Source organism: Sitophilus oryzae, unplaced genomic scaffold, assembly GCF_002938485.1.
Source record: "Sitophilus oryzae breed Bouriz unplaced genomic scaffold, Soryzae_2.0 scaffold_179_pilon_pilon, whole genome shotgun sequence".
Classification (NCBI taxonomy): Eukaryota; Metazoa; Arthropoda; class Insecta; order Coleoptera; family Curculionidae; genus Sitophilus; species Sitophilus oryzae.
The window spans coordinates 9,062,106-9,085,565 of record NW_022146501.1 but is presented as its reverse complement, the minus strand read 5'-3'; the positions used below and the strand labels follow the sequence as shown (position 1 = coordinate 9,085,565).

Sequence of the window (23,460 nt, the reverse complement as noted above, 5' to 3'; positions counted from 1 at the left end):
GATTTGATCGTCTAAGGATTTTCGTGTTAATAGATGCCCAAATCGTATTTTTAATCATATATCAATTTTTTTCAAATGGAACAAGGTTGGGTCATTAGCATATTGGGAAAAAGCATTTTTTTACGAATAATTTGATACCACACACTTAGTATTTCGAGTCAAATTGTCGTTATGAACTGCATGTTATAATTTCAAATAAAATATATGGGAAAATGTCAAAAGTTGAAATATGATATGTCATTCTATTCAGAGTGTCATTTTCAATCGAATAAAGTAAAAAATGCCGAGGGTGTTATCTATAATTAATCAAAAATTGTAGTCATTTCCAGTGAAACAGGAAGAGACCGAAAACAATTGAATACGTCAATCAATCCTGATTTATGTCCTATACTAACGTAAGAAATCTCGTTTTTTTATCTGAGAAAATAAAAAGGTTACAGGGGTGAGTCACTTTTGAGAAACACCCGGTATATACATGCTAGATTTCGATATTTTAATATAATATATACTAAATAAAGACACAAATATAAACAAGATTTAATGAGTATTGAAATTTAAAAATAAGTTACCTACTTGATATAGCAATTATTAAACACAATTTTTTCAATTAACCAAAGAACGAATTTAAAAGTATCAATTAAATTAAATATTTCCAAGACTTTTAGTTTGGTATTATAAAACTCACTTATTAGTATTAATCAGTATTTTTATCAAATATCATATTCTAAATCTGATAATGAAATATCTTCCAGAAAATTATATTGATTTTTTTAATAATATTTTTAGTAGGATGTAGGATGTTTATTATTATTATAAATATTTAACTTAGACCTAACTAATTATTACTTCACTTAGACCTACAAAACTCGTTATCATCCAATATCAAACGACACCGAAAATCCATATTCACCACTATCTCTTATCTCTGATAGCATACAACAACAAAGGAACCCGTCTATTTTACCAAACAGCTGTAGTTAGTGAATACATACAACAGTTTCAGTGCGTCTACATAGTGAATTAAGCCATCTTAACGTTAATTCATCGTTAAAACCATGACCATGGCCTCGAATATAGTGACGGAATGGCTGAAATCGTTACGATTAGGCCAATATTCCGAAAGTTTCATCGATAACGGTTATGACGACTTGGAAATCTGCAAACAAATCGGCGACCCTGACTTGGATGCCATCGGAGTGTTCAACCCTTCACACAGAGCGCGGTTGCTTCAAAGTGTTCGAACTCTACGCGAAGAGGGAGCTGCAAGTGTTTACTTCAGTCTGGAAGAAGCCGAAAAAGCCAACCAGGAGGACGATACCAACACCATTCAAAACTTTTTGACATCTTCGGCGAATAATAGTGATGTTGATAGACACAGTAACTCTTCCAAGGCTTCGGGTGATAAGACTGTACCTAGTGCACCACCTCCATGTACCGAGGAAGTCGCGAAGTACTTGGATGAGTATGAGGAGGGTAAAGCTGAGCTGGTGAAGATACCTAGGATGCAGCTGAAGGTGTTGCTGAAGGAGAAGCTGATGCAGGATGGTGTGAAGCTGAGTTTTCAACCTTATTCAACTCAGGTTAGTTTAAAAAATATTTTGTAGTTTTTTTTTGGATATGTCAAATAAAACTGTTATAGTATATCCAAAGTTTTTGAGACTGGTTAGTTATTCTTAAGTTGCGTTTCCAGACGATGCTGGCAAAAGTAGTGCCAAAATTAAGAGTCCACCAGTCCTACCAGCTAAATTATTTCTATAAATTGGAGTACCAGCATCTATATCTCCATAAAAACTTTATGCGCATAGTTTTGGAAGATTGCCTCATCCTGCATGTATTTGTATACAGGGTGCTACAAGTTCGAGGTACGAGCATTGGTATCTCGGTAACCGTAATAGATACGAACATGGTTAAATTGGGGCAAAGTTGCGCTTTAGGATGTTCACTAAGATGCCATTAAAAAAGTTTTAAAAATTTCAAGGATTACTCAGTTTTTTTGAAAAAACGGATTTTTTTTAAATATCAATTTTATTTTTTCCTGTCGTTACTTTTTAGAAAATTATAAAACTAATTGCACATTCTCATAGCCACTTTATTAGAGCTATCTGATAGTATTTTTAGATTTTCAAATTAGCTCATAATTTGTGAGATACAGAGGCCAACTTATTTATTTTAAATACGGACCTGCATTTTTTATTTCAGGTTTTCAAAGAACTCGGCTTCCTGAGCACAATGATGTGCCAAACTTGATACTTTTTTTTTGTTTTGGGTACCTTAACAATAACAAAACTATTTAATTGTTATTTAAAATAATTTCAAATCCGGCTCTGGTTTTTTAATTTATTCAGTCCGATTATATTCATCACGACGATATTGATCAGCGCTAATTAACATTGAATAAGGAAAATCAATAAAAATTGTTTTGGACATTTGAAATTAATACATTTCAACATTAAGAGTACAAAAACAATTAACGTGTAATAAAAAACAATTAAAAAGTACAAAATGCATTCAGAAGTATAAGAAGAAGATATGTTCAAAGAGCTATAAATAAGATTGAACGAAAAACAAATGTGTGCATTATGGAGGGTGGTAACCCTTTCGAACATGCAGAGAGAGACTAGTTTGCAGAAGTTGATTTATTTATAATAACTACGATTAATATTATGCATATTATTAGATCGTACACTGAGATTTCAAATTCACAATAAAAAAAGTTAAATATAATAGATATCTTTAAATTGCTGACATGTATATTAGTTTTTTGAATCTTTTAATTGGCGTGATTTTCCTTATTCAATGTTAATTAGCGCTGATCAATATTGTTGTGCTGAACATAATTATATTAAATAAATTAAAAAACCGGAGTCGGACTTCAAATTATTTTAAATAACAGTTAAATAGTTTTGTTACTGTTAAGGTATCCAAAACAAAAGAAAGTATCAAGTGTGGCATATCATTGTACTCAGGAGACCGAGTTCTTTCAAAGTCTGAAATAAAAATGCAGGTCCGTATTTAAAAAAAATAAGTTGGCCTCTGTATCTCACAAATTATCAGCTAATTTGAAAATCTAAAAATACCATCAGATAACCCTAATAAAGTGGCTATGAGAATGTGCAATTAGTTTTTTGATTTTCTGAAAAGTAACGACAGGAAAAAATAAAATTGATTTTCAAAAAAATATGTTATTTCCAAAAAACTCATCAATCCTTGAAATTTTTTTGATGGCATCTTGGTGAACATGCCAAGGAGGCAACTTTGCCCCAATTTAACCATCTTCGTGTCTCTTACGGTTTCCGAGATATCAATGCTCGTATCTCGAATTTGTAGCACCCTGTATACTCACATATCATTGCTCTTATGATGAAATCTCTCGAAAATAATAAATTTAAACTCTAAAACATAAAATCTCATATAGATAGCTTTATTTCGGAACAATGGGACACCCTGTACATGCATTATACAAAAACGCAACAATTTTACGTAGTACGTTATTTTATTCTGCAGAGTAAACATATTTCGATTTTGTTTGGTAAAGCAACATTCCTTCTGCGAACTACTAGTTGGTTATTTAGTTAGAAATATAACAGTGAGAATAATTCTTTTGTTCAGTTAATAATTGTTGCTGAATATGCCTGATGCGGATGAAGTAACATGATAGTTTCGAAAAGAAAAATACCAGTTAGTAAGTGAAAACAATGTTGAAATATACTGTTTCCGTTAATGACTTAAGCATTATATTTATATCATGAACACAGTTGCTACAATAACCTACAACCATAGTCTAATTAAAAAGAATTCAATCAAATATACAGGATGAGTCCTAAATAAGTGCAAATATTTTCAAGGATGGTTTCGATAAAAGAGACATATTTTCCCCTTACCGTTTACCAACCGTTTACTAAATACTAATAAATTCCCAAAAAATGATTTCTTTCTTAAATTTTGAGAACCACTGAATCTTTTCTGGGATTTCTTTTTTGTAAATTTGATCTCCTACCTATGTTGCCATATTATCAAGAAATTAGGATTTTTAAGGAAAAATTAAAAAAAAATCCAATTTTTTTTAAGAAATTCTAAATTTTCCAATTTTTTTTGCGAAAAATACCTCATTATCGTGTTTCTTGGGTCGAAATATACTACCACTAACAATATTTGCACTTATTTAAGACCCTGTATTTTGATATCAAAGGAAATTATACATTACTGAAATTTTGGTGTGTTTTTTAGAAAAGTAGGGTGGCCAACTTTCAAAATAAAAAATATAGGATCAGAAGGTAAAAAAGCGCAGCAGGCCAAATATTTGTTGAAACCTCGCCCAAATGGTGTCAAGAATTTACCAGAAAGATATGTAAACTTTATGCGGTTAAGGCCTCTCTTATTTACTTAAAAATACTTATATTCAAAACTGGTTAAAATAAAATAAACGATTTTCTACAAAAAAAATATTTGAAAACATAAGCTAAGACAATGGTATACACAAGACACATTGTTACCAAATTAACAATTTTATTAAGAATTTTGGCGATAGACGAATATTGTTTATATTTTGAGTTTGAGGTGTAAAAAAAGGACTTTTTTCATATGTGGGGGAAAAGAGGATAGTACGATCAAAAATTGGCGCCGGGAGGCACGTATAGCCGCCCATACTAAAATATGTTGATAAAAAGTTGGTAGGCAGTTCTTTTAGTTTCAATTATCTTAAAAACTGCGACTTTGACTGATTTTGATGTTATTAGAAATTTTGTTGCAAATATTATTCCTAATCTTAAATTGAAAAGCGCGTTTCGCTAGCTACTGTAATTTTCGAGTTTTTTTAAAATTTTTAATTTTTTTGGACGATTTTTTAAAATTTTTAACTTCCTCCGATACCCCCTTACCAACCCCCCCCCCCTGCCCCAAAAACTAATGGCCAGATTCTCGGGTGCCACAGTATTTTTGTGCCAAATTTGGTTAAAATCGGTTTAGCGGTTTTTGAGTTATCGTGTTACACACAGACGGATAGACACCATGAAAATATTTTGTATTTCGGTCATTTATGACTCAAATAACTGTCATTTTGAGTGAAATTAAAAAAACTTTTTTTTTGCCGATATTAATAGCCTACCATACCTGTTGGTATGGTTGGCTAAAAAGAGGACTGTCCTCTCGATGGGCGGCAAGTGGCAAGTATTTACTGTAAAAAGCCATTAAGAAAAACAAAGCAATGATTCTTTTAAAAACGGAAAAGCGAATGTTGATTTTATATATTTAGAAGTATCTCGAGATTTTTCAGTTATTTGACAAAATAACTCTTTGTTTTCTACCCATTTATTTGAAAACAACATTTAATAATCAAACAAATCAAGAAATTTCGTAAACAAAATCTTAAAAGCAAACCAAACATGACGAAGCCCTATGGTTTATTTATTCAGTTGCTGTAAGGGGGTCACACACGATATAATGTGTTGGTTGACTTATCTACTGTATTTGATTTAATACAAGATTTTTTTAAAAAGTTAGTATGTCTGATACAAAATTCAGTTAGATTTCGAAGTATTTTCATGCTATTTTTTGCTAAAATTTTCTCTTAATATCCGTTCAACGATAGAAGAGACGATTTTGACAAGCCGAAAAACTGACAGAAAAAATAATTTACTCGAGAATTTACTTTTCAGTATAGAAAGATAAGTAACTGTCACTGTGATGCATTCTATTATTCTACAGGCCATCAACATGAGTAATGATGAGAAAATGCAAGAACAAGATCCCAACATATCCTTGATCTAAGTCTTGATTTTGCCCTCTAATAAGTAGTTTTGGTCTTGCAGGGTCAAGTTTTGATTTTGCAGCCAAACTTTTACAATTTTTGCAGGGCAAATACCCAGAATTTTTCCAGGCCTCCCCTTCCACTAAATAGGAAATACAAAATTTTCTCGATGAAAATCTCTAAAGTTATCTATCATGAAAGGTTTGATAAGTTTTCATTATAAATAATTAATAGGAACAAATTAAAAGAGTAGCAATTCGTACACTTTCTACAGAAAATAAAAATTATTAACATTATTATACAGGGTGGTCCGAACTGTATTCCGAAAACTTCGGCAGCATATTCTGCAGATAAAAATGTACAAAAAAGTTCTTATAAATGTATGTCCTAAAATGCTTCGTTTCAGAGATACAGGGTGTAGAAGTTTCATTTTTATTTCGATTTTTTCTAAATCATTTCTGAAGTAACGTCAATATTTCCATGAAAATTGGTGTCTAGGAGTTTTTTGACATGAGAAATTTGATTTTGATGTTAATATGACTCCTACTGGTAGAGGGCGCCACCTACATGCGTTTTAACTATTTTGAAGCTTAATAACTTTATGTCCGTACCTGTATAAAACTACCGAGGGAAAAAATATACATCTCTGGGACTTTTTACGTAAAAAATATCTCTTTGTAAAAATCGCTACGAGTATCCGTTCTCAAGATATTTAGAATGGAAATAGTCAATACATGTCATTATTGACGAAAAATAAACACGTTGAGTAGATAGTTATTTCACTGAAATAATAAATTTGAGAAATTTTTATTTTTTTAAATTAATCATAATTTTTTCTGCGAAAAAATGTTGATAAAACAGTTTCTGTTGAACTTATGACACAAAAGCTTTCAAATTTATAATCTCAGTCTAATAACTATTTAGTCAACATGTTTAATGTATGTCAATGATGACAGGTATTGATAATTTCGATTCAAATATCTCGAAAACCAATATTTGTAGCGATTTTTACCAAGAGACATTTTTTACGTAAAAAACGTCGTAAATATATATTTTTTTACTCAGTAGTTTTATACAGGTACGGACAAAAAGTTATAACTCTTTAGAACATTTAAAAAATATGTAGGTGGCGCCCTCTACTAGTAGGAGTCATATTGACATCAAAATCAAATTTTTCATGTCAAGAAACTCCGAGACACCAATTTTCATCCAAATATTGACGTTGCTGCAGAAATTATTTGAAAAAAAAAAATGAAGTAAAAATGAAATTTCTACACCCTGTATCTCCGAAACTAAACATTTTAGGACATACATTTATACGAACTTTTTTACTTATTTTTATCTGCAGAATATGCTGCCGAAGTTTCCGGAATACAGTTCGGACCACCCTGTATATTAAACATTACGGAATTAGCCATGTTTGTTAACTTTAGTGATATTTTCTTTTAAAAAAAATATCGTTATACATTTATTCTAGAACTAAGAAACGTAAATAAATTGTTCTGGCATTTAAAAATGTAATACATTATAAAAATCTACACCATCATTTTATGCATTCTCGATACATAGAAATTGTACAACTTTCTCAAATTGGAAACTTGCAGGAATGGGAAACTTTTTTAGATTTTCTGTCAGTGCGTGGTGGACACTTTCAGCTTAGTTTATCTAACTTCTGTCTTGTCTCATGCTGGAATGGTTTTTGTAGTATTCTACTAACGCTGAGCCGTGATTAACGGGGCACACCTTTGTTGAGAAGTCTTTGATTTTGATCCAATGCTCCACGAGATCTTTGGCAAGAATTTTTATATATTGTAGCCTAGTTTGACTTCGATTTCCATGTCTGGCAGGACCAGTCTCGCTGTTAACTAGACATAATTGACAATGATACAATTCTCCAAAAAAAATATGTCTGCACTATGTGCGCATATTTCAAGTGAAACTTCTTACTGACAGCTATTAAATTGAAGGATATGAAGTACATGTTTGAAAAAGTGAAGTTTGAAATGTTGAAAAAGTAATAGATTAAAAATTAATAAATAATTTTATTTTATTTTACAAAATTTGTATTAAAATCACCATCTGTTGTCCATTTAGAGGCATCGGTTCGAAACGTCGAGGGCGTCATCCTGTAGCCCGTCCCCAATTATGCCGAAATCAACCCACATTTTTCTTCAATATCAAAACCTTAGTCCCATCCTGATGAAGACGTAAATGAAACATCGTATCCAACATTGCAGGGTGGGGTCGTTGGCACCGTCGCTCACATAGCCTACCCACCAAATTTCGTCGCGATCAGACATCAACTTTTCACGTTTCTTAGGGCAAAATTAACTGTCACAGTGACATGTGTCGTACACGTTCAAGTTGGCCTTGGTCCAATCTATCGACATATCAGATATCATTTAAAGGTTGATTCTTACTATACCTTCCATTTCCATTCCATATCCGTTCCGTATTTTTATTGTATTGAGGCTATACATAAGCTTCCGTTCCGTATCAGTTCCATACTTTTTATTCTACAATATACAGGGTTGTTCACCACATATGACACGGAATATTGTAGCTAAACGATTAGATTTTTACAAATTGTAAGTTTTGGGTTCGTTGAAGGTGTATTAGAGCTACAATTTAAAAATATTTTTACAAGATACAGAGTGTCCCAAATAAGTAAAAAATATTAGTCTTATTTTTTTAAATGGAACACCTTGTATATTATTCTATTTTTAGATTCTACGGTTGAAATAAAGGTAAATTTGATTAAGGTTTATCACACTTAAACCTTACCGTTTTTGAAATATTTTCAATTTTATGAAATTGCAGTAAAAAAATTAAGGCTTGATGCACAATGTAATTGTCTATCAAATTGTATTATACCACTTTTTACCTATCCCTTCAAGTTTTCATAGAAAATGCATTTTCTTATAATTTAGACCTCATTTATCCCTATACCCATGGAATATTGACATTTTAGCTTATTTTTAACGATGCGACAAATTTTCAAAGGGTACAGATACTAATATTGTCTGTAACTGTATTGATATAGTTCGCTTAGTTAATTAAAAAATAAAAATAAAACTGTTTAAATATTTTTTGTTAAAGAGGACCAATTAATATGCTCCCAGTATTCAAACTACATTAAACTGACTGTTTACGTTAAAGTAATAACTGTTCCAAATACTAAAAAACTGAATTTTATGTGTGTATTAGACAGTGTGGTAAAAAAGTAACATCTTATAAATTTTATTTCATTTATTGACGAATGCCTATTTATAAAAACAGAGACATTCGTTTTCATAACTTATTATTATATTGATTTTTGAGCCAAATCCACATTTATTTAGAATAATTTATTAATTAAAACAATTTACAAGTATGTAATTAACTAACTTTTGGTGTTTTTTTGTAGGAAATAATGGTGGTATATTTAATTGGTATACTCTTTTACAAAGATTTAAATAGTTTTTTTGTATGCTAATGGGCTTGCAATATTTACCACCTGTACATTTTGTACATATTATGGTGCTATAAAAAAATCTGAAATGTCAATATTCCACGGGCATAATGATAAATGAGGTCCAAATTATAACAAAATGCATTTTCTACGAAAACTTCAAGAGATGGGTGAAAAATGGTATAATACAATTTCATAGACAATTACATTGTACATCTGATTCACGTAAAATATATAAGGTGTTCCATTTAAATTAAACAAGTTATTGCCGTTTAAAGCTAGTAATTATTTAATATAAATTTTTGGACACTCTGTATAAGGTAGTAAAATTTTTATTATTGCAACACAATATCTGATCAATAAATAATCTTCAGTAAAAATTTAGTATTAAAACCTTTGATACCCTGGGAGAAATAAAGCCTTAAAATTTTTACTATAATTTCATAAAATTGAAAAAATTTCAAAAACGGTATGGTTTAAGTGTGATAAACCTTAATCAAATTTACCTTTATTTCAATCGTAGAATTCAAGAATAGAATAATATACAGGGTGTTCCATTTAAAAAATACAACTTTAATATTTTTTACTTATTTGGGACACTCTGTATCTTGTAAAGATATTTTTAAATTGTAGCTCTAATAGACCTTCAACGAACCCAAAACTTACAATTTGTAAAAATCTAATCGTTTAGCTACAATACTCCGTGTAACGTAGCGACGGCGCTACCAACCCAATCGCTACAGGCGAAAACGAAACCCTAGAAGCGCTCCAGCGACTGCTGGAACGAAGTAAACCGTTTCCGAGGTCGAGCGTCGATAGCCAGTTACAGCAGTACGCGACAGGGAACTAAAACTCTAGGAGCGCGACGGCTGAAGCGAAGTAGGCCGCCGCGCCGCCGATGTCGAGCGTCGATGCCCAGTTACAGCAGTTACGCGACAGGGAACTACAACTCTAGGAGCGCGACGGCTGGAGCGAACACGTCGCCGTTGCCACCGAGAACGGAAGGAAAACGGAAGGGAGCTGATATGGAAGGTATAGTGAGAATCAACCTTAATATGGAACGGAAGGGAAACGGAAGGGAGCTGATATGGAAGGTATAGTGAGAATCAACCTTAATATGGAACGGAAGGGAAACAGAACGGATGGTGTGCATTGTCCTATTCATTTACATGATATAATATTTTATGTAAACGGGAGGGAAACGGAAGGGAGCTGATATGGAAGGTATAGTGAGAATCAACCTTAATATGGAACGGAAGGGAAACGGAAGGGAGCTGATATGGAAGGTATAGTGAGAATCAACCTTAATATGGAACGGAAGGGAAACGGAACGGATAGTGTGCATTGTCCTATTCATTTACATGATACAATATTTTATGTAAACGGAAGGGAAACGGAAGGGAGCTGATATGGAAGGTATAGTGAGAATCAACCTTAATATGGAACGGAAGGGAAACGGAACGGATAGTGTGCATTGTCCTATTCATTTACATGATATAATATTTTATGTAAACGGAAGGGAGCTGATATGGAAGGTATAGTGAGAATCAACCTTAAATCGGACGATTTTTTTGCCACTGATGATGGATTTCGATCATCATCACTTTTCGTGACGCAAGCTCGTGTGTCGCGGCCGTCAATTTTTACTCCCAGTCCGCGTAAAGAAATTTCACTTCAATGAAGAAGAGACACTATATAAATTGTGCAAATTGGCAGCCACTTCATGTTGCTATTCAACTAGAGGTGCTAGAAAATGGAAAACATTTTATAAATATTTTACGTGGAAGAACATTCAGACATGTATCTAAATTAGAACTTATAAAATCTTAATAAACCCTGTATAATCACTATAGCATACACTCAGAATAATAACAAAGTAATATGACCTTTCCTGAAGTTTTTTTCCCAGTCCAAATCCCTACTGAATTTTATTTGATCTTCCTGTCTTTTTATTTGTAAACTTCTAATAGTTTTCCATTCCTATTTCTGTTTCAATCTGAGGAAAATCGCAGTTTTCTTTTAAAGATCTTCGGAAACGACTTCCGCTCTTTAACAGATCTATTTGAAATTTGACGATTTCCTAAACTAAGGGCTATAACTAGATATAGGTACTTCGGTTTTAAGTATCTATTGTTCAACTTTATATGATTTTACGAGGATATGTTGAGTTTTGTGGATTAAACTTTATCAATTGGTGTTATTGAAAAAATTTACAATTTCTTCTGGCGGATGATAACAAAAAAAACCAAAATGACATTACACGCAAATTTTGAGGTATGAGGCTTGATTTTCATGCATCCGTTATCCGACAATACGATGATACGATATTAATTTTATTGGTTGAATTTAAAGACTTCGATTGGTTAAAAAATTACGTAGTTTTTAAATTTATTGTATGTTCATGCCTCCGTTCATCGGATGTACGATTTGGTTGTGATTGGTGTCATTTTATATTTTTATTTTCATAAGGATTTTCCTGTTTAACCCATTCGTTAGCAAAGTTTTCGCCCAAGTAGCACAATAAATTATTATGAGAGTGAAGTGTTTTATATACGATTTATTAAAGCGATCTCATACACTGAATTGTTATATAATAAACGCAAAGAACACAAATTTATCATAGAGACAAATGTGTTTTATTATTTTGTTATATAGATGTTTTGGCGACTAATTTATAAAACATTTTTATAAATATATTCGTTAATATGCTCAGGAACGTTTATATAACAAATCTTATACAACTATTTATGCTTGAGCTAGATATATTTTATAATTGATTTATAATATAATTTAAAACAATTATAAAATATTTACAAAACAGCTATAAAAATATGCATTTTAGTTTATTAAAACATTATCGACATGTTTTATAGCTGTTTTTACGACTGATTTATAAAACAATTTGGTCTTCGCAATAATTTAGTCGCGACCGTTACTCTAAGAAAACAATTTTATAATTGCTGTTAAAGAAACGAATTAAAATTCTTATAAAGCGATGAAAAAACAAAATTGTTTCCCTAAATACAAAAATGTTATTTAGGAAACCTTATAAACATACTATAGCACTAACCTCAAACTTTGGTTTTGGCCAGAGTTTAAAATATATTTTAAAATTGTGATTTTATCTCTAAAACTTAAATGTCAAGTATTTCTAACTGGAAGATTTTATTTTTGATATTAAACATATTTTTGTCTAAGTGTAGCTAACAAAAAATAAATAACATACTAATCAAAATGAATAAAAAATAATCAGGTTTTGAAATACCGGGATAACACGTGAATTTTCCCATTTCTACGTTATTATTCTGTGGCGTTTGTATCTAAAAGGTGAAGAAAAGAAAGTCATCCAATGTTGCCACAATAAAAATAAAGTCTGCAAGTATAATTAAACGTCAAATTTGTGTTTAATTATGTATTTTTTTGTGAAAATCGCATCATTGCATCTCTACTCATAAACGAGAAATCCCATAAAACTCACGAAAATAGGATACCCTGTACAGATGTGATGCGCAGTAGTCTACTGGCAGCCAGACGGCTCGCACTTTGGTCGGGAAAGCATAGCAAAAGAGCTAGCATAGCAAAATTAGTACTCTTGTACTATTATACTTTTATTAAGGCTAGATTAAATTTGTCAAAAAAGTGTCAAAACGTCAGTTATCCTACGATCTTTCTCCGTTGACGGGCTGGAGTAAAAATTTACGGATAAAAAGTGGTGCGAAACGGTATGATCAATTAAACAGTCTTTTTTTTTAATTTTCACGTTCTGAATGCTTACATTGAAGTTAGAGGAACAAACTTAATAATTAAATTCTACGTTATTTAAAATTACTAATTTATTTCACTATTTCCGAGGTTCTCAATGCAGCTTAACAAAATACAAAATAAAACATTTTCAGCTAAATCAACAAGCTCTGAAATCATTAACATTAACACAATATTATTAGTATCCTCGTTCTATTCCAAATCAATTCGAATTTATTCAAATTTGTTTAATAATGTATGATCGGACGGACACAATATTTGGGATATTAATAGATATTAATACGTAAATTCTATACTTTTATTTGACAAATATTGTTTAATAAATTTGTATCCTGTGAGAGAAATAATGCACGCTGAACAGTGGCGGTATAATTTTGAAAATACTTTATGAATACGTAATCACTTTGACATGGTAGATTAAATTAATATTTGTCATTTGCGATGTTGAAAACTATTTTTCATATGTTGAAACTATTTTCAAACATGTTATTAATTGATAAAAATACCATTTTAATATATGTAATTCGAAAATTATGTCGGTATATAGGCAGTAAATTGAAAACGTGTTATCAGGTTACTATTTTTGATATTGCCTCCAACATTTTTTACAAAAAATGGGAACAGTGATAGAGAAAACCTATTTCCTGACTAGATAGAGCAAAACCGACATAGATGTCATGGGCTCGATTTCTGAGACACGTTTAATGGCGTAAACCGCCTGTTGATATTTTTACTGCCAACTGAGATACTTTTTGATTTTTTTACCATTTGGAAAATTGCCCATAACTTTTGTATTTTGCGGAATAATAAAATTCTGTAAAAACGTTCTTAAGGCACTTAAGGCACAATCCAGTGGCGTAGTCAGTTTTTTCTATACATGCCCTTTTTGTCAGAAATAATAAAAAATATAATTTTTTAAATGGAAATCATAGTTCGCTATGAACTTAAAAAAATGCTGGCGTTTAACCCTTTCCAACGATATAAAGTTATGTGTATTTATTTCTAAGAATGAGAAAAATATTAGGTTTTTTATCTTTGTATCGAAGCGGGATTTTGTGTTGACCTAGTTGCCTAATTATTTTTTATCACAATTTAATATTCTATATTATTATTTATCTGCATAATTAAAAACTTTTGAAAAGGTAAATCAACATTCTATATTAGTATTACCATTTACGAGAGAATTGGGTTGGAACAAGGGGCCTATATCTTAGCCTGCTAGGTCCTGTGATTTAACTCCGTTCGACTTTTTTATGGGGGAAGTTAAAAGACCTTATATACAGGGTGAGTTTCCTACGATGTTCTCTAAGGGTATCTCGGAAACTACTGGAGATAAAGAGTCGTGAGAATGGGGAAAGAATTGCAGTTTTGTGGGGTCATAAATATGCGCCTTTCAGATTTTCGAAAAAGTTCATGGCTTACTAGATATTTCGAAAAAAACAAATTTTGGCTATTTTAAAAATTGTCCCTAATTCCATTATAATCTATTTTAGACAAAAAGTTTTCAGATAAAAGTTGTAGATAATCATATCCTTAATGGGACTGTGTCCTATTTTTTTTCTAAAGTTATTATTTTTGACATATGACACAAACTTTTCAGATTTTCAGTGACAGAAACTAAAAAATACTGATTTATAGCCAATTCCTAATGAGTCATAGGAATCTCATTAGGAATCATATTCCTAATGAGATTGTGTTGTCCGATTTTTCCTAAAGCCTGTCATTTTTGACATATGACACAAACATATTTTTTTTTAAATGGAAACCATATTTGGTCATGACTTCATAAAAAGCGCCGTTTTTTAAGCTTTTCAACGATAAAAGCTATAATATGTTTCTTTCACAAAATTACTGAGTTATAACCAATTCTTATCTCTCTTGACTAGTTTCACTTAGTTAACCATGGAAACAAGTTTAATTGTCGTTGCTCTCAGAATTGTGAAATTGTCACATCCAATCTTTGGAAATTAACATAAACAAAAATTGTAAATAAGAGTTTTTTAAATGAAGAACAGCGTGTAGAATTATTGGTTCAACTTTTCTTGGCCATACAGTTTCGAGGATATGTTGACCGGTGAACGTTACGTTTTTGGAACTGGAATTTCGAAAAATCCCTTCTTATCGAACCTCTACACCCTAGAATCAACCTGTATGCCAAAATTGAGCTTCTTACGTTGAGTGGTTTGAGCAGGATCGTGATTAATCAGTATGTCAGTCACTTAAGGATTTTATATATTAGCATAGATTTTAAAAATGTGTGGGTGTTAATGTGTTCATGTCAATTGATGTTATTAAATTTTAGACATATGTGTATAACTGACAAAATATATCTAGTACGTTCAATGTTGTTCCTTGAAAAAGATCTAAAGATGATCGAAACGCCGAAATACTAGTAAAGATTATCCTAAATTCTATTTAAATTGTATTATTAAAAGCAGACCAAAGACCAAGAATAAGTTAACCAAAATTATACAAAAGAGGGCCAAAGAAGTAAACAAAAAATAAATTATATAACACCTTATAATTTTATGTTAAACCTAGCAACGTACCTGGGCACATCGGGCAGGAAAACTGAAAAAAAAACAAAACTACAATTGTTCCAATTGTTTCTGCATATTACTACAACCCAGCAACTTAAAATTCGCCATCTTTGCATTATAAGAAGTTATGCCCCCTACGAAAAGAACACACACTTTATTATTCTTAATATGAATGAACACGGTACCGTGCAATTTCTAAGCACGAACTAATATGAAAATCTATACCTACATTTTAATTTCGATAAACTCTGATTATATAATACATAATGTTTATCGTTTTTAACTGCGAACTGCGTTTTTACAAATTTAAAGTATACAGGGTGTTTAAAAAAACATGTGCCATCTCTCATGGGGAGATTCCTCTGTCATTCCGGGGTCATAAATGACCTAAATACAAAATATTTTTTCATGGTGTCTTCTGTCTGTCCGTTTGTAACACGATAACTCAAAAACCGCTTTAACCGATTTTAACCAAATTTGGCACAAAAATACTGTGGCACCCGAGAATCTGGCCATTAGTTTTTGGTGGGGGTGGGGGGTTGGTAAGGGGGTATGGAAGGGGGTTAAAACTTTTAAAAAATCGTAACTCCAAAATTACAATAGCTAGCGAAACGCGGTTTTCAATTTAAGATTAGGAATAATATTTGCAACAAAATTTGTAATAACATCAAAATCAGTCAAAGTCGTAGTTTTTCAGATAAAAAAAAATATCAAGTATGGGCGGCTATACGTGCCTCCCGGCGCCAATTTTTTTGTAGTTTTATTGGAAAATATTTGAAATTTTCGATTGGTGTTATTTTTGATCGCTGATATCTTTGAGACGGTTGATCTATGGAACTTTGACCTTCAGACTCTTTTGTCTCACGCGGAGGCTTTGGGCCCATTGCGATACCCCTGTATTGTTTTACCAAACCTTCCTCTCATTCTTTCTTTGCGTTAAAGCACTTCCAGCTCTTTGCAAAGTTTTCGATGTTGCTGATGTTGGCTTCTGCTGCTTCCCCTAGTCCCTCCTGGCCCTAAAGTTTGAAAGCGTCGGTATTCCAGTGCCGGACAGTGGCACAGCAGGTGCTCTATGGTTTCTTCTTCCTCTCCGCATTCTCTGCAGTAGTCGTCGTCGAAAACTTTCCATCTTACGAGGCTTACCCCCGTGGGACAGTGACGACACCTACAATTGTGCGTACTAGGTCCTTTTTGTGCTCTAGTAGTTGTTTTGTCATTTTGCTATCTACCACTGGCCATAGTCTTCGAGCTGTAGCGCAGTCCTCACGGTGTTGCCACGTCTCTTGCTGCTTGGCTTTGATGGCAGTTCCTATAGCTTCCTTCAGTGTGTTGATCGTCACAAGTGGTGGGTCATCTCCCCTGGCCCCGTTTTTGGCGAGTCTGTCTGCTTCCTGATTGCCCACCACATTGCTGTGGCCTGGCACCCAGCACAGAGTAGCCCCGCCCCGACGCAGTCAGGACAGTGGTTCTCGGCATTCCATCACAGTTTTCGATCTCGCTGATTGCATGGTGATGCTTCTTAAAGCGGCCAAGCTGTCAGAGTATATCACTATATCCCCTATTGGTCTATCAGCAATTTTCTCTCGTATACAACTAGCCGCTTCCTTTATGGCGTAAACCTCTGCTTGTAGAACATTACAGCCATCCAAAAATCCTTGTTATTGAAATGGAAAAACATCAAATAAATTGAGGCAAACCTTAATATTAATATTCAGGGTTCTACTAGGCGCCAACATTTTTCTTTTTAAATGTAGGTACTTTACAAGGACTGGAGATATTCTAAAGGACTGTTCGATCGCGTCAAATCGCCGCTGTCGTAGTCACCGTGGAATGCTACGTCACGCGCTGACCAGCGCTCCACAGTGCGGCGGATGGTTATTCTAGCGGGACAAAATCTCAAGAGCAATGTTTGGGACTTCTAAGAACGTAGCAAATGGTTTAATATATAGCAACTATATGGTTAAATTTATTTATTTATTAACAACTTAATTTATTAATAAATAAATACAAGATAATAAAACTATGATATTATTCGTACATGACACACAAAAACCGTATTGTAAACTATTGCCAAATACATAAAATTACGATATCAAAAAACTCTTTAGCAGTTTTTTTTCAATAATTTATAATCTTGTGACACCCTCTATAATTTATTTTAAAAAAATATATTTTATTTTGAAAATAATAAGTAAGATAGATATTTCAATTTTAATTTTAACACTCGGTAATTGTAAATTCATATAGTAAGTATCTAAGACAATTTTTAAATTTAGTGCCTTTTGATGGAGTTGTTTTGTTTTTATACTATCCGATTGAAATGACTCTTTTTCGGCATTCACCTGTTAAGCTTGAACTCCCTGTGACTGTGACTACCTGTGTTGGTAACTATTGGTAACTCAAAAGATCTACATCATTCAATATATCGATATCTGAAAAAAAAGTGAAAATTTGATATCTGCAGAACAAAGGCACGAGGGATTTTAACAAATAATATACGTACAGTAGAAAAGTACATACCTTTGGCAATCTTCAACATAATTTGGCTTTCTAATAAAATGTATAAGCACTTGTAAATATTTTGTTTTTTGGTTGAATAAAAATGTATCGAAATACAAAAAATATTCATGCATTTTTGTATCAATTGGAATGTCTACTATTTATTCTTATCAGTACACATTTTTTGGCTTATTTCTAACCAAACGCTTTTGTCCCGCTAAATTTATCTTCCAACGCACTGTGCGCTCGTCCGTCAAATGCAAAAATAACTGTCACTGTCTAAAATCTTTAGCGCCAACTTCAACTCGGTCAGTAGATGACGTAAAAAAACTGACAGTGCAGGAAGATAGGAATCGAACTATCCTTATCTCTATAGTATCCTTGGGTACTTTAAACGTTTCAACACTCCACTTTGAAACTCCCTAAAATCGATACTCGAAAAATTGCTTGATATGACACATCCCTACTCTGTGTGCATATGCAATGGGTTGCCGCATTTTTCCTTTTTACCTTGTGGCATTTTCCGGATTGGATTGTGTCGATTGTTTTTCGGGGCGAAGGGAAAACTAAAATGGCGCCTCTTTTCGCTGCAATGCAATTGTGGGAAAATTGGTGTGCTCTGTTCGCGTGTGAAATTATTGTTTTATTTTCTTTTTGAAGCCAATAGAGTTCAAATTCAAAACACTTAATGGTAAACACTGTAATCGGTCAAAATGCAGTCGCATAATTGTGGACTTTTGTTATATTCAGTGGTCAATGGACTAAATTATTATTATTTTCTTAATATTTAGTTAATAATGTTTATTCTTTTGTGTCAGTTTTCTTATTTTTTCTCTCAAAATATAGAACTGTATACAGGGCCGGCGGAAGCCAAATATTGAGACCGGGCGAGTACCCTATCTGGTGCCTACCCCCTCCCCCCCAATGTTATTATAATTCTCTTTTTCTCTTCTTTCAATACTATCCTTTAACAACAACTAAGCATATTTTATGCTACTGTAACAATAAATTTTCACTTAAAGATACTTCAAAATTCTTTTCTTTCAATCTTAGTCTGCGGTTGTTGTTGTTTGTATACCGGGTGCGTCTCGAAATTGACTCACCCCTATAACTTTTTAATATTTTTTACATAAAAAACGAGATTTGGTATGTTAGTATATGACATAAATTAGGATTGATTGACTATTCAGTTGTTTTTGGCCACTTCCTGTTTCACCGGAAACGACTAAAACTTTTGATTTTTAAATGGCACATGGCACCTCGGTATATTTCTACTTTATTTGATAGAAAATGACACTCTGAGTAGAATGACATATCATATGTCAACTGTTGACATTTTCGTCCAAAATACATTATATTTGAAATTTCAATCTAGAGTACCATGGTTCTGTTAAAAACACTAATTTTTAAACAAGGAGCCTTGGAAAAATAGATTTGATCGTCTAATGTTTTTCGTGTCTTGTCCTGGCCGGTCCAAAAGATGCCAAAATCGTATTTTTAATCGAAAATATCAAAAGATGACATATGTCATAAAGTAGAAATATACCGAGGGTGCCATTTAAAAATCAAAAGTTGTAGTAATTTCCGGTGAAACAGGAAGTGACCAAAAACAATTGAATACGTCAATTAATCCTAATTTATATCGTATACTAACATACCAAATTTCGTTTTTTTTTCTGAAAAAATAAACAAGTTATAGGGGTGAGCCACTTTTGAGACGCACCCGGCATATAGATTTATGAGAAATATAATTCGAACTTCGGAAGTCTCGTTCTGGTATACATTACGTTTGTCCGTTCTGTAGCTACGGGGTATCCGTGAGAGGGGAAACGATATTCTCTCCCATGTTCTTCGTAAAAAATTAGCCGACGCGTCCCATCAATAAAAATTCGACAAATTTGCAAGTAACCAATAAAATGAGTGGGCGGAGCGATTTACGGTGACGTACTCGTCAAGTCGACGAATAAAATATATTGTTGTTTATTTAAATGTTTTTTGTCCGCATTCCTTTCATAGATACAGATCCAGCAGACGTACTGTAAGTAATCTTTGAAAATATTAGTATTTCGTTTCAAGCAGTTGCATTATTTTTCTATAAGAATTTAAGAAAATTTTCTTTTCTTTTTCACAATCAATTATTTCGTGCACAATCAGTTTATGATCAAATACAGTTTTGTGGGCTTTAAAATGAGGTTCAGCCAGTGATTGAAATGCATTCCTTTGTCTTGCTCTAATGAGAAAATTCTACTACCATTTTCCGTGTATTATTATACACATTCAATTGGGAAAATGAAAATCACCAGAAGATTGATATATTTTCCCACTATTGTTAATAAATTAATTTAACTAATGAGGCAAACTAATAAGCTTTTTTTTGGATAATAAGGATATCGATATATAATTTTAGGGTACATCAGCCATTAATAACAAATAAAAGGGTAGTAGAAAAAGTGCGATTTTGAGCAGTCAGTCTAAAACTGTCAATTTTGCTGGCTCTTGACCCAAAACAGTTTGTTTAGAGAAAATTTATAAAAACAAGAATTATAGAAAGAAAGGTAATTTACAAAAACTTGATAGCTTTTGAATTATAAGTAAAATACCGCGAACAAATCAGATTTATATTTTTTTTATTTTATTTTGTTTAAGATTTTTCCACGAAAATGAATTCGCAAATCCCAGTTTCGAATAGAGCACCCAAAAACATATAGAATAGAAGAAATTAAAACTATCCCAAAGCTTTCGTGCAAATAATTTTTTGAGCATAATTTCAGTAAACTATAATAGGATACGTCTAGTAGTGTTTATAATGTTTAGTCAGATATTCTTCCCTATGTGGTGTGGTAATTGGTAATATTTTAATGTGGAAATTGATAGTACCGATTAATTATTAATCTGGTCATGCGTTACTTTTGATTAGATTACCGTTTTTAAATATTTTAGTTGCCGTCGTGGCGCCCCTCGTATACGGCGCCCCGGGCAGCCGCCCGGGTCAGACTCAGGTCAGCCTGCCGGCCCTGACTGTATATACTGCTATAGCAACAATTAAGTAATCTCAAAGGTAAAACACCTCTACTGGATCTATAATAGCCAGATTCAGTGAGCATATGTATATCATCATCATCATTTTCAGCTTATTCAACCATTTCCAATTATGGTGTAGCCTCCCCCTGAGCTTCCCTCACTGATTTAAATACTGTCTTTGTAGTTGGGCCCATTGTTTATTTCTATTGTTGGCTATGTAGGCCCAAGTTATCACTGTTAATTTCTTAACATCATGGTCCTATCTCAAGTTCGGTCTTCTTCTAGGTCTCTTAACTCCTCGTGAGTACCATGCTGGAATTTTGGTGGCCCATCTGTTGTCTGTTCTTTTTGCCAGGTGTCCTGCCCATTGCCATTTGAGGGATTTACTCCGAGGATGACATCTATTACTTGGGTCTTTTGTCATATCCACTCTAATCTTTTACGGTCTCTCTTGGTTATTCCCAGCATATTTCGTTCCATTGAGCGTTGTGCGACCTACAGTTTTCCTATGATATCCGTTTTAAATGTCCAGGTTTCGCATGTATAGGTCATGACTGGTAGTATATATTGGTTGAATGTTTTCTTCTTTATACAGGGTGAGTTTTCTACGATGTTCTCTATGGGCATCTCGGAAACTACTGGAGATAGAGACTCGGTTAAATGGGGAAAGAGCGTCAATTTTGTGGGGTCATAAATATGCCGCTTTCAGTTTTTAGAAAAAGGTCATGGCTTACTAGATATTTCGAAAAAAACAAATTTCGGCTATTTTAAATATGGTAAAAAAATGGTCTCTAATTCCATTATAATCTATTTTAGACAAAAAAAATTCAGATAAGAGTTGTAGATAATCACATCTTTAATGAGACTGTGTTCTCCGTTTCTCTCTAAAGCCTGTCATTTTTGACATATGACACAAACTTTTGTTTTTTTTTAAATGGAAACTATAGTTGGCCATGACTTCATAAAAAGCGCCATTTTTTAAGCTTTTCAGCGATATAAGCTATAATATGTTTTTTTTCGAAAAATTACGAATACTTTTCTAATACTTACTAATAATACTTTAAATTTACTAATACTTACTAATACTAATTATTTTCGAGTTATAGCCAATTTTTATCTTTCTTGACCAATTTCACTTAGTTGGCATGGTATTCTTTTAAACTTAAAAATTACAGTTTCATATATTTCAATATTCATTATTTCAATATCACTACATACAGTTTAAGTTATTTTAGAAAATATTCAAAAAATAAACCGCGTAAAAGAAATTAAAATGGATAGGTCAGATGATCGAGGAGGCCCATGCAATTGGTCCACCTCTTCCTATCCTTGAGTTTAAATAATTATGATACAAATAATTTTTAACATTTTTTTTTTTCATTATGGGGGGAGTGTCATAATGAAAGTCATGTTAGAATCACTCTAGCGAGTCTCTAACTTTAACTTTTCTAACATGTCTTGAAAACCATTCTCTAAAAAGCGTATGTAACGTATCCTGGAAAATGTATGGCCAAGAAAAGTTAAACTAATAATCCTACACGCTTTTCTTCATTTGAAAAATTCATATTTACATTTTTGGTTATTTTAATTTACAAAGTTTGGATGTGACAGTTTGACATTTCTCAAAGCAACGACGATTGAACTTGTTTCCATGGCTAACTAAGTGAAATTGTTCAGTATTAAATTAATCAGTATTTTTTAGTTTCTATTACTGAAAATCTGAAAAGTTTGTGTCATATGTCAAAAATGATAACTTTAGAAAAAAAAATAGGACACAATCCCATTAAGGATATGATTATCTACAACTTTTATCTGAAAACTTTTTGTCTAAAATACATTATAATGGAATTATGAACCATTTTTAAAATTGCCAAAATTTGTTTTTTTCTAAATATCTAGAAAGCCATGAACTTTTTCAAAAATCGGAAAGGCGCATATTTATGACCCCACAAAACTGCAATTCTTTCCCCATTTAACCGACTCTCTATCTCCAGTATAGTTTCCGAGATATCCATAGATATAACTCACCTTGTATAAAGCGGCATTTTATTAAATTATTTATTTTTATATAAAGATTTAGATTAAAGAGCATATGTATATACTAGTACTTATATATTTTCTAATTTTGTAGTGCTAGTGGGGGTGTTTAAATGAGAAGTAACAAAAATTTATAGTGTAAAAACAGTACCTATGATAAAAAGAACTTTTTTAGAATACTTCACCGAGCACCGCTGAATAAAGCTGTATATTTTCGGTGGACAAAAAGAAGATCGTATAAATAAAAGACAGAAGGGGGCAAACCATAAATTTTTCTTGATTACAATGACGAACGTCATTGGGGAGATCGTGGTTACCGGTGAAATTCAGAATATCCACGTAAATAGGTCCAGTTTGTAAGCATGGTTTCTAGGTACACTGAAAAAAATATTATATTACTGCAG

General features: G+C 32.4%; 1 protein-coding gene across 8 annotated transcripts in view; it reads left to right on the top strand.

Moving 5' to 3' along the window:
- The window catches only part of LOC115882873, a 708,621-nt gene that overhangs the window by 7,075 nt on the left and 678,086 nt on the right, over positions 1–23,460 (top strand). For 7 of the 8 annotated variants that reach the window (XR_004050274.1, XM_030901132.1, XM_030901131.1 and 4 more), the window contains exon 2: positions 933–1,580. Coding sequence is in view for 7 of the 8 variants with exons in the window: in XM_030901132.1 (XP_030756992.1) it covers positions 1,056–1,580 (525 nt within the window). In the remaining variant the exon portion in view is untranslated. The remainder of the gene's footprint in view (positions 1–932; positions 1,581–23,460) is intronic. The other variant, XM_030901130.1, reaches the window with a different exon arrangement.